Below are 13561 nucleotides of genomic sequence, written 5' to 3' on the forward strand. Positions count from 1 at the left end.
TTCAGGTCTTTTATCATCCACGATATAGCATAATTCTATATTAGGAGTAGAATCATTAACCACTTCACCTGCTTTTTGATTCATGCTAGAATCAATTGAAATTTGTTTTAACAGGATATTCCCATCAAACTCCCTGCTAGAATTGTTTGGTCTAACAACTTCCTTTGAGATCCCTTCCAAGGTAGATTTTGACTTTATAATTTCCTTGCTCATAGAAATTTTTTATTAATCTTCTTAGCTTTGTAGTCCACATTAATCCATGGACCATAACCTTCTCCATCATCATCTTTTTTTCCATTATCTAGCTGACTCTGTTTTGGACAGTTTTTCCTGGCATCTCCATTTCCTTCTAATCCTTTACTGATTGGGTCTTCATCTCCTGGATTAGGTTCATTTGCTGAAGATTTCTTCAAACATTCCTCCCTTAAGTGGCCAATCTTACGACAAATGAAGCAAAATGTTGGCAGCCTTTCGTATTCAATGTTCTGATAAAATTTTCCCAGCTCTCCTTCAACCCAAACTCCCATGGGAAGCTTCTCATCTAGTTTGATTCTCACGCAAACTCTTGCGAACTCACTTCTAGACCACTGGAACATGTTTCCATCGATCAAATAAGGGATCCCCACCATGGAAGCAATTATACAAAAGTTCACTTCATCCCAGCATTGAAGTGGAAGGTTTGGCAAACGGATCCAAATTATGGCTGTAAGACCTTGAAGTGAATTAGGTGAGAAAGTTGCTGACCATCTGTCCATTCCCACTATGTTTCAATTGACGTACCAGGGACCTGAAACAATTATTTCTTCAAGAGCTTCTTGATTCTCAAAGGCGCGCAAAGCACCCAACCAAGACCTAGTTGGGTTAAATGAAATTTGTCGAATCTGGACCATTGTTTTCTTAACTCAATGCTAATGACATTAAAGGGAATGTTGTTACCAAATATCTTTATAACCAGAGACTTTTTCAGTCTATTTGAGTTATCAACCTCTTTTCCCACATGTAGTTTGACAGTTCCGTCTTCATTCACAAAGATGCTTCCGAAATCAAGTTCAGACACTTTTATATTATCCTTCTTTTTCCAAGCATTCAATCCTTGTTTTTCAGTAACAAGATTCGAATCAACCACATTGTTTCTTTGAATGCAATTCCCAAGATCTCTAGCTTCACATTCCCGCACTATGAACAGGTCAGAGCTTCGAATAGCCTTGTCCACTCCTTCGTTTTCCTTTGACGTCATATTGACTCCTTCTATACCCAGATCATCAGTAATCTGGTTATCATTCTGATCACCATTCAAATTCTTCTTAACTTCTTCTGCCGCATTCTTACATGAAGATTGAGCACACTCCTCTATTTGGATCTGATTTACTTTTTGTTGAATTGTTCCTTGTTTACCGTAAGACTTCAATCTGGAATCTTCATAGAGAATTTGTTTACCTTTTCCAACACATTCAACGATCTTCTTTTTTTCTTCGAAAGCTCCTTCCTTGATGATCAATGGCCGCTCTTTGTTAAACCGAAACATAATTTCCTTCTCGTGAACAACGTCTCCAAAAGCAGGTGGAGACGAATCGAACTGTCGTAAGATCTTTCGAGATGATGGTGGAGGTTGACGGAGGTTGACTGAGACTCCGGAAGCCTGAGTCCGGCGATCCTCTGATGCCATTAGCATCCAGCGGAAAAACCGCGAACGAAAATTCAAAATTCTTCTTCAACCGGAATAAACGGATCATCTCTCTCCTAAGTTATCAGTCCCTTGGGTTCACCTCTTAGTAATAATAATATAGATGCATGTTTGATATGTTGTATTTTATGCATCTTAAGTCTCCACACTATATGAGTTTTACTATGAATTGTACAAGTATGTGAGATATGACCAATCATTCCACAAGAAAAATATTTAACTATAAAAAATAATTTATCAATCTATGTGAGTTATACTTTATTGTCCTAGGTTTTGAAATGTTATGATTTTGATCAGGATTAAAAAATTGTTTAAGTGATGGGGGTGTCCTATTTTTCTTAAGAGCTTTCAGTTTCACTTTAAGATATGAGTTAGCACTTTCTAAATCAGCATTGTCAACTCTTTACTCATATCCTCTTTGATTTGTTTTATCTATATAGACCTTACATTCATTTTCAAAATCAATATAAGATGTCTTCAATAATTCATATTTTTATTCAAATCATCAAATTCATCCAATAACTTAATGTGGTTGATATCAATCAATGTGATCGTTACTAAGGATTTTATGCTCTTTTTATAAATTTGAATACTGTATATTAAGTTTAGCATGCAATTTTTTAAGTTTCCTATACGTAGTATTAATTTTCTCAGAAAATTCAAATAACTCATCGTAAGATAAATCACATACCTCATCTTGATCGGACTGATCATGCTTGTCTGCCATTAAACACAAGTTTGTGACTTTCTCTTCTACTTATATTTTTGAAGAATTTAAAGTTAAGTCCGCCCAGAATTCTTTTTGCAATCTCTTCTTGTCCTTCCTAACATTGGTTTTCTCCTCAACCTTCTCCTTGTTAGGAATAGCTTTGATATTTGGGTAATCAAATTTAATATGTCATAGCTTCCTGCATTCATAATAAATCACGTCATTTAAAATTTTTCTATTTTGTGGAACTTACCTTTGTTCCACTGTTGACATCTTCATTGCTTCCTCCTAGAAAACTTCTGATTTGCCTCATCATTAAGACAACATTCTCTTCATCCTCAGGCTGAGACTGATCACTTTTCGAGTCATCCACTTTCAACAAAATATTTTCTCCTTCCACATTTCACATGCATCAATCTGTCTTTGTGTCACTTCTTACTCGTAAGCAATTAGTGACCCAAGTAGATTGTCAATAAAATAAACATTCAAGTCTTTTAACTCAGTTATAGAGTTATCTTTGCATCATAAGCAGTAGGCAAATAATGAAAAATTTTATTAACTTTCTCAAATTTCATTAGTTCCGTACCTAAAGCATGCAATGAAGTGACTATATGTGTAAAACGAGTATACAAGCCAGTGATTGATTCATTTGGTTTCATGCAAAAAAAAACATAATTATGTAAGAATGTTCAATCTGGATTGTTTCACTTAATTAGTTACTTCATACGTAATACAAAGTCTATCTCAAATTTCTTTTCCAATTTATAGGTTGAAACAGGCATATAATACTCAGATTTTATGGCACAAAAGAAACTGTTCAAACATTTTGCGTTTAAATGAGTTAAGTCTTTTTCTTCTACTATCTAATATAAATAGTATTTCAGTCCTAATGCCATCAACAAATTTAGTGGGTCTAGTGTAACCTTCATGTACTACAATCCACGTGTGATAGTCAAGCGATTGAAAAAAGCAGACATACGAATTTTCTAAAAGTCGAAAGGAATGTTATCAAACAATGGTGGTTTAGTGATCAAATATCTTTCAAGTGTGTTACGATTTTCAAAAGTAGACATTATCATTTTCAAAAAGTTGTATAAATCTTAATTTTTGAAACTAAGCTCTAATATAACTTGAAAGTTTGAATAGGTTATTAAATCTAATATATTTATCCCAAGGCTAACCAAGAGGGGGGTTGAATTGATAATTTAAAAAACCTCTTGATAATTTAGAAAACTGATTTAGATCTTTTGCACAATAATTAAAATTTTCTCAAATATATTTTTCAAAAAAAAATTAAATGTGTAGAAAATAAAAAATAGTAAAACATAAAGATAAAGGAACACCAAATTTTAAAGTGGTTCGGTCCAACTAGACCTACATCCACTCCCTGAAGACACCTTTTTCAGGTATTGCACAATACCAAAGTAATTCTCCTTTTGCTCCCACAGCAAGGCGGAGAAGCCTTTATAATAACCTCTTTTCCACCAAATTCTTGTGCGACAGAGTACCAACATCCTTTCTCACCCTCATGGTAATGGTAGAGTACCAAAATCCTTTCTCACCCTTTAAATGATGGTAGAGTACCGACGTCCTTTCTCACCCTTCTGGTGATGGTAGAGTATCGGCGTCCTTTCTCAACCTCCTCGTGATGGCAGAGTACTAGATCTTCTCAAAAGATCTTCTCTCAAGAGTCTTCAAAGAAGTAGGGCATATATTTGAAGAACATACAAAGAGATCTTCACCTTTGAATAACTTTGTGAACCCTTCACAATTTTCACTTGGAAGATCTTTCAACCCTCTCTCCCAAACACTCTCCCAAAATACCCTCTCTATCACACCCAAGAGAAAAATTCACAAAAGATTTGTGATAGTCTTTTTTTATGACTCTTATATATGAAGGACAAGACAAATCGTCTAGAAAATTGAAAATTTCAAGTCAAACGTACTTGGATCATACAGTGTGATTGTACTTCGTATGTATGAATAGTACAAAAAATCCATGTACAATCATATACGAACTGATTTTGTACTACAACAATCGTATATATGAACTTATATTATAATGTATGAAAAGTTCAAAATTGAACAGGTTCGTTCTCTATGATTATGTACGAACCCATTTCGTATGCTGGTCATCATCTGTACGAACACTACATCGTACAATATGAACTTGTTAAATCAAATCATGCTTCGTATGGTATGAAAATGGATGATCCCATTTCGTACTCTAGACGTCACCTGCATAAAATTAATTTTGTATAGTACGATCAGTTCAGAAATTTACTTGTTCGTTTGGGATGAATTGGTACATATCCATTTCGTACTCTTGAGTCATCTGTATGAATCCAACTTCATGCAGTACGAACAACACAAAGAAAATTTTCAAGGCATGTTTCGATTAACTCTGTTATGGAGGAACTTTCATGTCAAATCATCTAGTACGATTCAAGAATTATATAGTATAATTAGTTTTTTTTTTAAAAAAAGCTTTTGACTCACTACTCCAGTGTGTGTGTACACGATTACCCAATTACAATCACACTCTCTCAAATTAAAAAAAAAATAAGTATAGACATCAATTACAAGAAATTCTAATCTAATATATATTGAAGTCTACGATAATTTGAAGTATGATTTTTCTGAAACGTTAGTACACAAACAACACAGACAAAAAATATCGAATATATATTAGGAGAAATTGCAATCATCACAATAATATTTTGGTATCATCAAAAACTCATATGATACAAAAAATAAATTGTAAAATCTAAAATGCAACATTTCCATCTTTGGTTAGTCAGTCTAAGCGCTATTATAGTAGCAAAAAAATGATAATTATAATACTAGGTTTTATACGATGAACATCAGGATGTGACTCTTGGTCTCTTTGTCCAAGAAGGTATCACTAAAAGGTCCCGATAGAGGGAAAATCAACCATCTATTATAATGGTAGATTAAAGAAAGAATTAAGATATTTACAATGAACATCTGGACATGACACTTAGTTTTTATATCCAAAAAGTCATCACTGAAAGGTCCCGATATAATGAAAAATAGCCATCTATTATGATGGTAGAGTAAATAAAGAATCAAGATATATACGATCAGCATCGAAGCATGACACTTGAATGTAAATCTAAGAACCATCATCGAAAGGTCCTGACATATGGGAAAATAAATATGGAGACCAACATATCTATAAGAAAACCATATGCAATAGAATGGTGTGACATCTAGTAGGTACCCCTAGATATTCAGCATTAAAAAAAAATTCATCGAAAAATGAGTCCCAAAGAGGACCCCTACAAATAATGCTCTCGATGGTTGACACCTTGGAGAATCCTCCAAAAAATCCTCACTTTTCAACTATATCCTCAAAGACTGAGGAGGATCATCATCCAAACTTCATTAGTTCCCTTCTACCAGAAGATCAATTTGCAAAAATAAAAGAACTCTTTTGTAAATTTAGGGATTGCTTTGCCTGGACATGTGTTGAGATGCCCGACTTATCCCCTGATGTGATGGTTCACATATTAGCCATCAAGCATGATGTGGTGCCTATTAAGAAAGCTCCAAGGAGAATGAGATTGGAGATCGAAGAACATGTGATTGCATGAAGATGCTTATAGATGTGCTGACTGTATTGCCAATAGCGTCCCGGTGAAGAAGAATAATGGTCTGATTCATGTATGTATTGACTTCTGGGACCTTAACAAGGTGTGTCCAAAAGATGATTTTTCACTCCCAGTGTCATAACTTCTAGTATATAACATGTCTAACTACGAAATATTCTCTTTTATGGATGGATAATCAGGCTACAATCAGATCAAAGTGGCACCTAAAGATAAGAAGTATATATCATTCAGAATGCCCATCAACATATTCTGCTACACAGTCATACCCTTCGGCCTAAAGAACATTGACAACATATACCATTGGAGGCAACTCTTCATCGACTATTTCAAATAAAGTAAACTCCCAACAGATAAATCTCTAGCCACACGAATTTGGAAGAGAGCATTACAATATGCAATTGTCAATGACATGTTATATCGTCATGCTTTTGATTAAATGTGGCTAAGATGCATAGGGACAAAGGAAGATGATAGAGAGGAAGCAAAAGTTCATGAAGGGCTTTATGACACACATCAATCAGATCCCAAGATGGCTACTAAAATTAAGAGAATGAGTTAATATTGAACAACAATGATAAGGGATTATATTGACCACACTTAGAGGTACCATGAGTGTCAGATTCATGGTGATGTTATACATCAATCTCCAAATCCATTGCACCCAACAGTAGCATCCTGACCGTTCGAATGTTGGGGCACAGATATAATCGGGCAGATAGATATGGCGTCATGATCCAGAAACCACTTCATTCTTGAAGCAACAGATTACTTTTCTTAATGGGTAGAAGCAGCTCCATTCAAAGAAGTCACATCCGAGCATGTGATCAATTCCTTTACCCATAATTTTGTATATATATTTGGTGTGCCACACTGCATAAACTTGGACAACGGTACGACTTTCAAAATTGTAAAAATTTATAAGTTTGTTGATCGACATAAAATTGAATGATGATATTTGTCAATATACAACCAAAGAGTAAATGGCTTGGTGGAGGCCTTCAACAAGACGTTGGTAAAATTGTTGAAAAAGATTCTCACCAAGAACAAAAGAAAATGGCATGCAAAAATGGTAGAAGCACTATGGGCATACTGTATAACCTACAAGACGCCAACCAAAGCCACTCCTTACTCATTAGTATTCAGAGTTGAAGCAGAACTACTATTAGATATCGAGCTACTATCATTACGAGTAGCTATTCAACATGATCTCATGCAAGAACAGAATGCCCGCTTGAGAATGGAAGAACTAGATGCACTTGATGAGATTAGACTATAGGATCAACAAAACCTGGAAATCTATCGAGGAAGAATGGCAAAATTATTTGATCGAATGGTGCGTCCTTAGGCATTTCAAGAAGGGGAACTAGTCCTGGTGCTGAAAAGGCCAATCATAACATATTAAAAAAATTGTGGCAAATTTATATCTAATTGGGAAGACCCCATTATCATTGAGAAGGTGTATCAAGGAGGAGCTTATCAGTTGATCAATCTAGATAGTCTAACGCCTATGCTCCCGATCAACAGTCAATACATGGAGAAATACTATATATAATAGTGACTATGTGTTAAACCATCAAGTACTTTACATATTTATTAATATATGTACATTTTTTTTGAAATTCTTTCCTGTCATAAGAAAGTATTTCAAAACCTACTATAAGATTGAGGGCATTTAAATATTTATTTGGGTTAACATTGTGTCGCGTGTAAAAATTCCTGAATAAATATTTAAAATATTGAAATACAAAGCTTATCCAAAATCTACCTGCAAGGTAAGGGCATTTTAAATATTTATTTGGGACAACATCAAGCTATGCACCGAGATCCTCAAATAAATATTTAAAATCTTAAAATTAATTTATTTTTCCATTTTAAAATATCCCTACTAGATAGGGGGCATTTTAAATATTTATTTAATTCGATATTGCGCTACATGCCAAGACCCATGAATAAATATTTAAAATAAATAATGCAAATATTCCTTCAAGATAGAAGGATACAATGATTCATTTTTCAAAGTATATGTAGGTGATCTTCTAAAAGTTTGAGACACCACCTTATCAAACGTACTGAGATTTAAAAGTCATGAAAGAGACTTTTGTGATCACTCACTCCAAATTGAGCTGGAACAACTTAAAGACTTTTTACATCCTGAAGATTAAGGTTCGAATAAGTGTAAGAGGCCGGATCCAAGAAGCCCAAATATGGTTGGATCGTTGACAGCTCCGTCAACTCAAAACACCACAAGAAAGATTGTAGTAGCAGAATCTCCACTTCATCAACCCATTAGTAGGTACTGTAGGCAGTATGAACGCTAATTTAACTCAATAAGTTCAAGTGATCGTAGTCTACCAAATTCTCCTAATTGATTGGAGAATCAAAGTTCCAATGTGAAGGATGAGTCATGAATAACTACTAAATGCTCGTAGACTCAAAATCATTAGCCATAAAGGATAACTTCAAATATACCAACTTTAGTACATTCAATATTGGGGAGCACATTTCCCATAACTCAAGTCTGAAGCCTAAATGGATATAAAATGCCAGATCTAACATGCCTAAATATGGTCGGATCACTAACAATTTTGTCTACTCAATATACCATAAGAAAGGCCGCAGTATAAGAACTCTCATTTTAGTAACCAGAGGACAAAGTGCTGCCAAATCTAAGCTCACCTAATCTGATGAACTCAAGTGACTCAAGACTGAAGTCTCCTCAACTGGTTAAGGATCAATATACTACCTACATATGGTACTATCGATTAAATTCAAAACCTGTAAATCCTTCAACAAATCCATAAAGCACAAAAGCGAGGATCAAATAAATTCTTCTTCAATAAGTCCGTGAAAGCACAAAGTAAAGGACAAGAAAATATCCTAAATTTACATAAAGCTTAAGGCTGAACTAAGAAGGTTTTGTCATCAAGAATTCCGTTATGCACAAAGTTCTGGACCGATGGATTTTTGCCACCGACCTTGTATAAACCTAAAGGGTTTAGGTCACTGGCATCTACTCCTTCTCCAATGTATGCTGCATAAAGCACAGGGTAGAAGGAACCAAAACTCCAGCTGAATCTATGAAGAGTATAATTGCTGACTCTAATATACGACTAAAGCTACAACGCTCACAAATGGGAGACACCGAAAGGCTGTGTCGAGATCCCAAATATTTATTTAGGTCGATATCGCGCTGTGTCGAGATCCCATATATAAGTACTAATACGTTGGAAAACAACTATGTTTTTTTAATAGGTGTTCAAGACCCTTAAGCGCTCATGTAGTGTAACGGAGATTGAAGAAAATGCCGATGTGGTGTCACCCGACATCTACTTAAAGCGCTCATGTAGCGTGGAGGGGAAGACTGCCTCTTGGTTTTTCCCCTAAATGGGGGAGACACCGAGAGGCTGCCGAAATTTGGACTAAACAGGGAACATTGAACTCAAAGGGCAATAGGGAACTTGGCATCAAAGAAATAGAACTTGAACATCAAAGGATTTACAAATTTGGACTTTAACTTTGATTTGAACAATATAATAAGAACTTGAACTCAAGTCAATAAATAAACAAAGGACCTATTTAAACAGGCAATTGAACTTGCAAGGACCATACTTGGACTTGAATCAAACTAAAAATATAGGAAATCATGCTCCAATTTGATAAATGCATGAGTCAAAATGAAAATGCCAAAATCGAGTAATAACTTTAATCATTTGAATGTTTGTAACAAATACAATCTATTCGCAAGCAAAGATTAAGTGGAAAATGTAATAATATGTCTTCAATGATATACATAATCTACTTACAGATGGAAATGAGCAACTACAAATAATGACTCCAAACATTCAAGTGTATTCAAATTAACGCTATACAGGGAAATGCCAACCATGCAAGTAAATGTACATGACTTGTGATAGAAGCATAATCCCACATACAAATGTTCGAGAACAATGATAAAAAAACCTCCAAATAAGCATGAATTAACAAGACACAATACAAGAGGAAAATAAACCCTCATTGCATATTACAACTTGCTTATAAATGATGAAAGTAAAGTGAGACGCCCATATCAATTAGCCAGTTCACAAGCAAGAAATAAGAACCTGCAGTGAAAATGAACTTTCATGAGTGTATGTAGGAGACATATAGTGAAAGAGGTAACTTGTTTACAAGCATGAATGTGAGCTTATAACACACACAAAGGTCTATCACAAGCCACTACAAAGAACGTTGAACACCACTTGTTGCAATATGAGACCTCTAATAAATGCCACGATGTATTCATGATAATTATGCTCGTCAAAATGAAAATGCCAGCTGACAATGATAACGACATGATGACTCATGTCATGAGTCATCAAGTGATGCAATGAACAATTTGTTTGGAGGTATTTGATAATAAGCCATATAGTGAATAGGGTGATTTTTATGTTATTATGTACAATGAATGTAGTATGCTCGCAAGCAATGCAAGAGAATTGTGGAGGATATAACTTCCATCCTATCAAAGTTGGCTAATTTGAAAATAAATACATAGTAGTCTATCTACAAGAAATCTCATCTGATGTGGTCTATTGGAAAATAGTAACGACTGAAATGCTATGGATGAGGAAGATCATAAGATGGCACCAATGCAAAATACATATTCTATTAAAAAATAATAGCATTAGCAGTCATCTTATAAACATAGCTAAGTGGACCGAAGTGAGTGCAGTTGTGCATTCATAAGTAAAGCGTCAGTGGCATATAACAGGTAAGCCAACATGCAAATAAAACCACTATGAATGTAGGCATATGAAATGCTATTCAGAAGCAAAAATCCAAGATCATAGACAAGATGTTGAAGAAATTGTAACAAATGAAAGTGTCTACAAACTGTATAGTAGGGGACATTGAATATGGAAAAATCCTACATTCAACACCGGTCAAAATAAAGATGAATGCACCTATTTTGTACGACTCAAGGTTCACGTACAATAATTATAATGGCGCTTTGCGACCAGCTTCAAAATACAAGTAGATGCATTCAACTCCACAAGCAACAAAGTCAGAGTCAATGATAATCTTCATAACAATCATGCAGGAAATGTACAATAGCCCCCAATACATCCACTTGTAAGCACTGAAAGACACTTATAGTGTCTTGAAGAAACAGACAATAGTTGCTAGAAGAATTGAAAGAGGCACAGGCAAATACACCAAACCCGAGCAAGCTGTGGTGGTTAACATTTAATAATTGCATAAATTTTCTCACAGTTAGTATGAAAGTACGAAGAAGTGGATAATGCATCTATACCAAGGACCAATAGTAGTATGCAAGAAAATGTATCGGTCTCCTACAAAAATGGGAGGATCGATGTGCAACAAACATACACATGTGCAACGACGATAATCAACAGCAGCTAACAAATGCTACAACATATTTATAGTCAATAATCAATCAACGGTTGGAAAATACATTGATCCACTGCAAGCAAAGATTGAAGATATGTAGCGGATGTAGGCTCTTGCGAGTTATCATAGAAGACCCCTTGTACGCCCGATGTGGTGTTCATAAGCAAAATGCTAAAGGACTAAAGCAAATACAAGCTCCCACGGGCCGCTGTGGGTGACCCGTATACATGCTATATATTATATGCAAGCAAACATTGAATGACATGCGACTGGTGCAAGTGTCTACGGGCCCTTGTAGAAAACCTGACAAAAACACTAAATGTTGTCCGCAAGAATAATGCAAGAAAAATACAACAGATGCAGGTACTTGTAGTAATAACAGGAGATTCGTTAGTGCACTATAGTCCTCATGCATAAAGCAACAAGTTGAGCACGACAGTCTACATGTACGAAATGAGAAAATGACTATAGTACAACACTACGTCACCGGATCCGCAACACACATACTAACGGATAGAAGGCGCATATAAATTCTCAAATGGAATGTTGTGTGCACTCAAATGACAATCTCCAGTACAACTAAAGTATTCTAAAAATTCTCCCGTACATGCACTATAATATATATACATAAAGGTATACAAAAGGGGCGTGTGTAGTTACATAACCCGCATGGGCCCTGTCGAAGGTGTTGTAGGAACAAATATGACCTCTAGGGATGTTGCACGGGTCAATAAATTTGAACACGGTTCTCCTAAGCAGGTAAATAGGAGTCAATAAGGTTCAATAAATAATTATAAAATGCCCTCAAACATTCGTATGAGCCCCGACGAGTGTGTTATAGGTACCACATGATTTCTAGGGATGTTGTGCGGGCCAATAAATGAACATAGTTCAAGCTCGATCCTTATATATGGATATATAGGAGTTAAACGGTTCAAATTATCAAATAGATATACGATCAGGATGTCGACCGAAATATCTATTTTATACGTTCATATAAGGCCTTCAAGACCAAAAAAAAAACATTAACAAAACCACAAAACTAGTAACAAATCTGATCCTTTGTCGGCAAGTTGGTAGAGTCGACAGATTCAAACAGACAAAATTCAATGACCCCCTCATAAATATCCTGATGATGACCATGTTAAACGTAGATATTAACTTGAGGTGTTAATTCCAAATATTCTCAAATACTTACCCATTCAAAAATAAAAAATTCAAAAATCCCAAAATCCAAAAATATTTAAAATTGAAATAAATCATCAAACACTTAAAAAAAATTCATCCACCTTCCGCAATAGTTTTTCGGGGTAAACAAATTAAAATTTACATCATCTCACATGGAGCTAATGCCAGTCAAAAATACTACTAGGATTTATTCTCAAATAATCTCATACTAGTAAGGACATGGTACGTGTCTTCTGACCAGCGATTTTGCCGCCAAATGGCACCGCTTGATAAACGGTTATGACTCGGGTCCCTCTGAACTGAGTGGTTTTGCCCCCAAATGGTACAACTAAATTATGATTATGCCCAAAGCCAACATATTCCTTAGTGACATCAAATCCTTGAGATATGAACCAATATGATATAATCGGTAGGACATAAAGCTCTCTATTAGCTAAGGTGGATTCAAATTTATCCCCTTAAACAAACATCTACCCCAGGTCTACAAGGTCCCCTTGGATGAAGAAACCTAAGGATGCCAACAAGGATCCTTCTGTCAGGTTGGGTCGACTACCTCTTTTGACTAAGTAGACCAGGTACCATGATGGCCTAGGACGACGGAACCATGGGATCTTGATCGGTTCCATCCATTCTCCCACCATCAACTTTAAGTGCAAGATGGTGATATTTTTAATTTTAAATATCAACCCTTCAAATTCTAAACTTGTGTTGCTACTATACACCAGATAACACATATCTTTACCTATATGATTAATGACTAGCCGTAATCAATCTCTCTTATTATCAGGAGGGGTAATTAACTATAGGGGCTTGCACCTATAGGAAACCATAACTCATAAAATAAAGTCCTCACAAAATGAGGGCGAAATCTCTAGGTATTATCTTATCTACAAACCCATATGCCTTCCCAAAATTTACCCCAGAACTTAATTAGTTAAAACTCCACCGAAAAAG

The 13561-nt window shown here is 35.3% G+C and overlaps 1 protein-coding gene across 1 annotated transcript; it reads right to left on the reverse strand.

The window, feature by feature from the left end:
* Positions 1-209: 209 nt before the first annotated feature.
* On the reverse strand, positions 210-755 carry LOC110110215. Its single transcript, XM_020841596.1, has one exon. The coding sequence runs from the start codon at positions 753-755 to the stop codon at positions 210-212; it is 546 nt and encodes a 181-aa protein (XP_020697255.1).
* Positions 756-13561: the final 12806 nt, after the last annotated feature.

Source organism: Dendrobium catenatum, unplaced genomic scaffold (assembly GCF_001605985.2).
Source record: "Dendrobium catenatum unplaced genomic scaffold, ASM160598v2 original_scaffold_97457, whole genome shotgun sequence".
NCBI lineage: Eukaryota > Viridiplantae > Streptophyta > Magnoliopsida > Asparagales > Orchidaceae > Dendrobium > Dendrobium catenatum.

Excerpts from the sequence above, each read along its gene's own strand:
- LOC110110215 (XM_020841596.1), bottom strand. The coding sequence starts at position 755 with ATGGACAGATGGTCAGCAACTTTCTCACCTAATTCACTTCAAGGTCTT.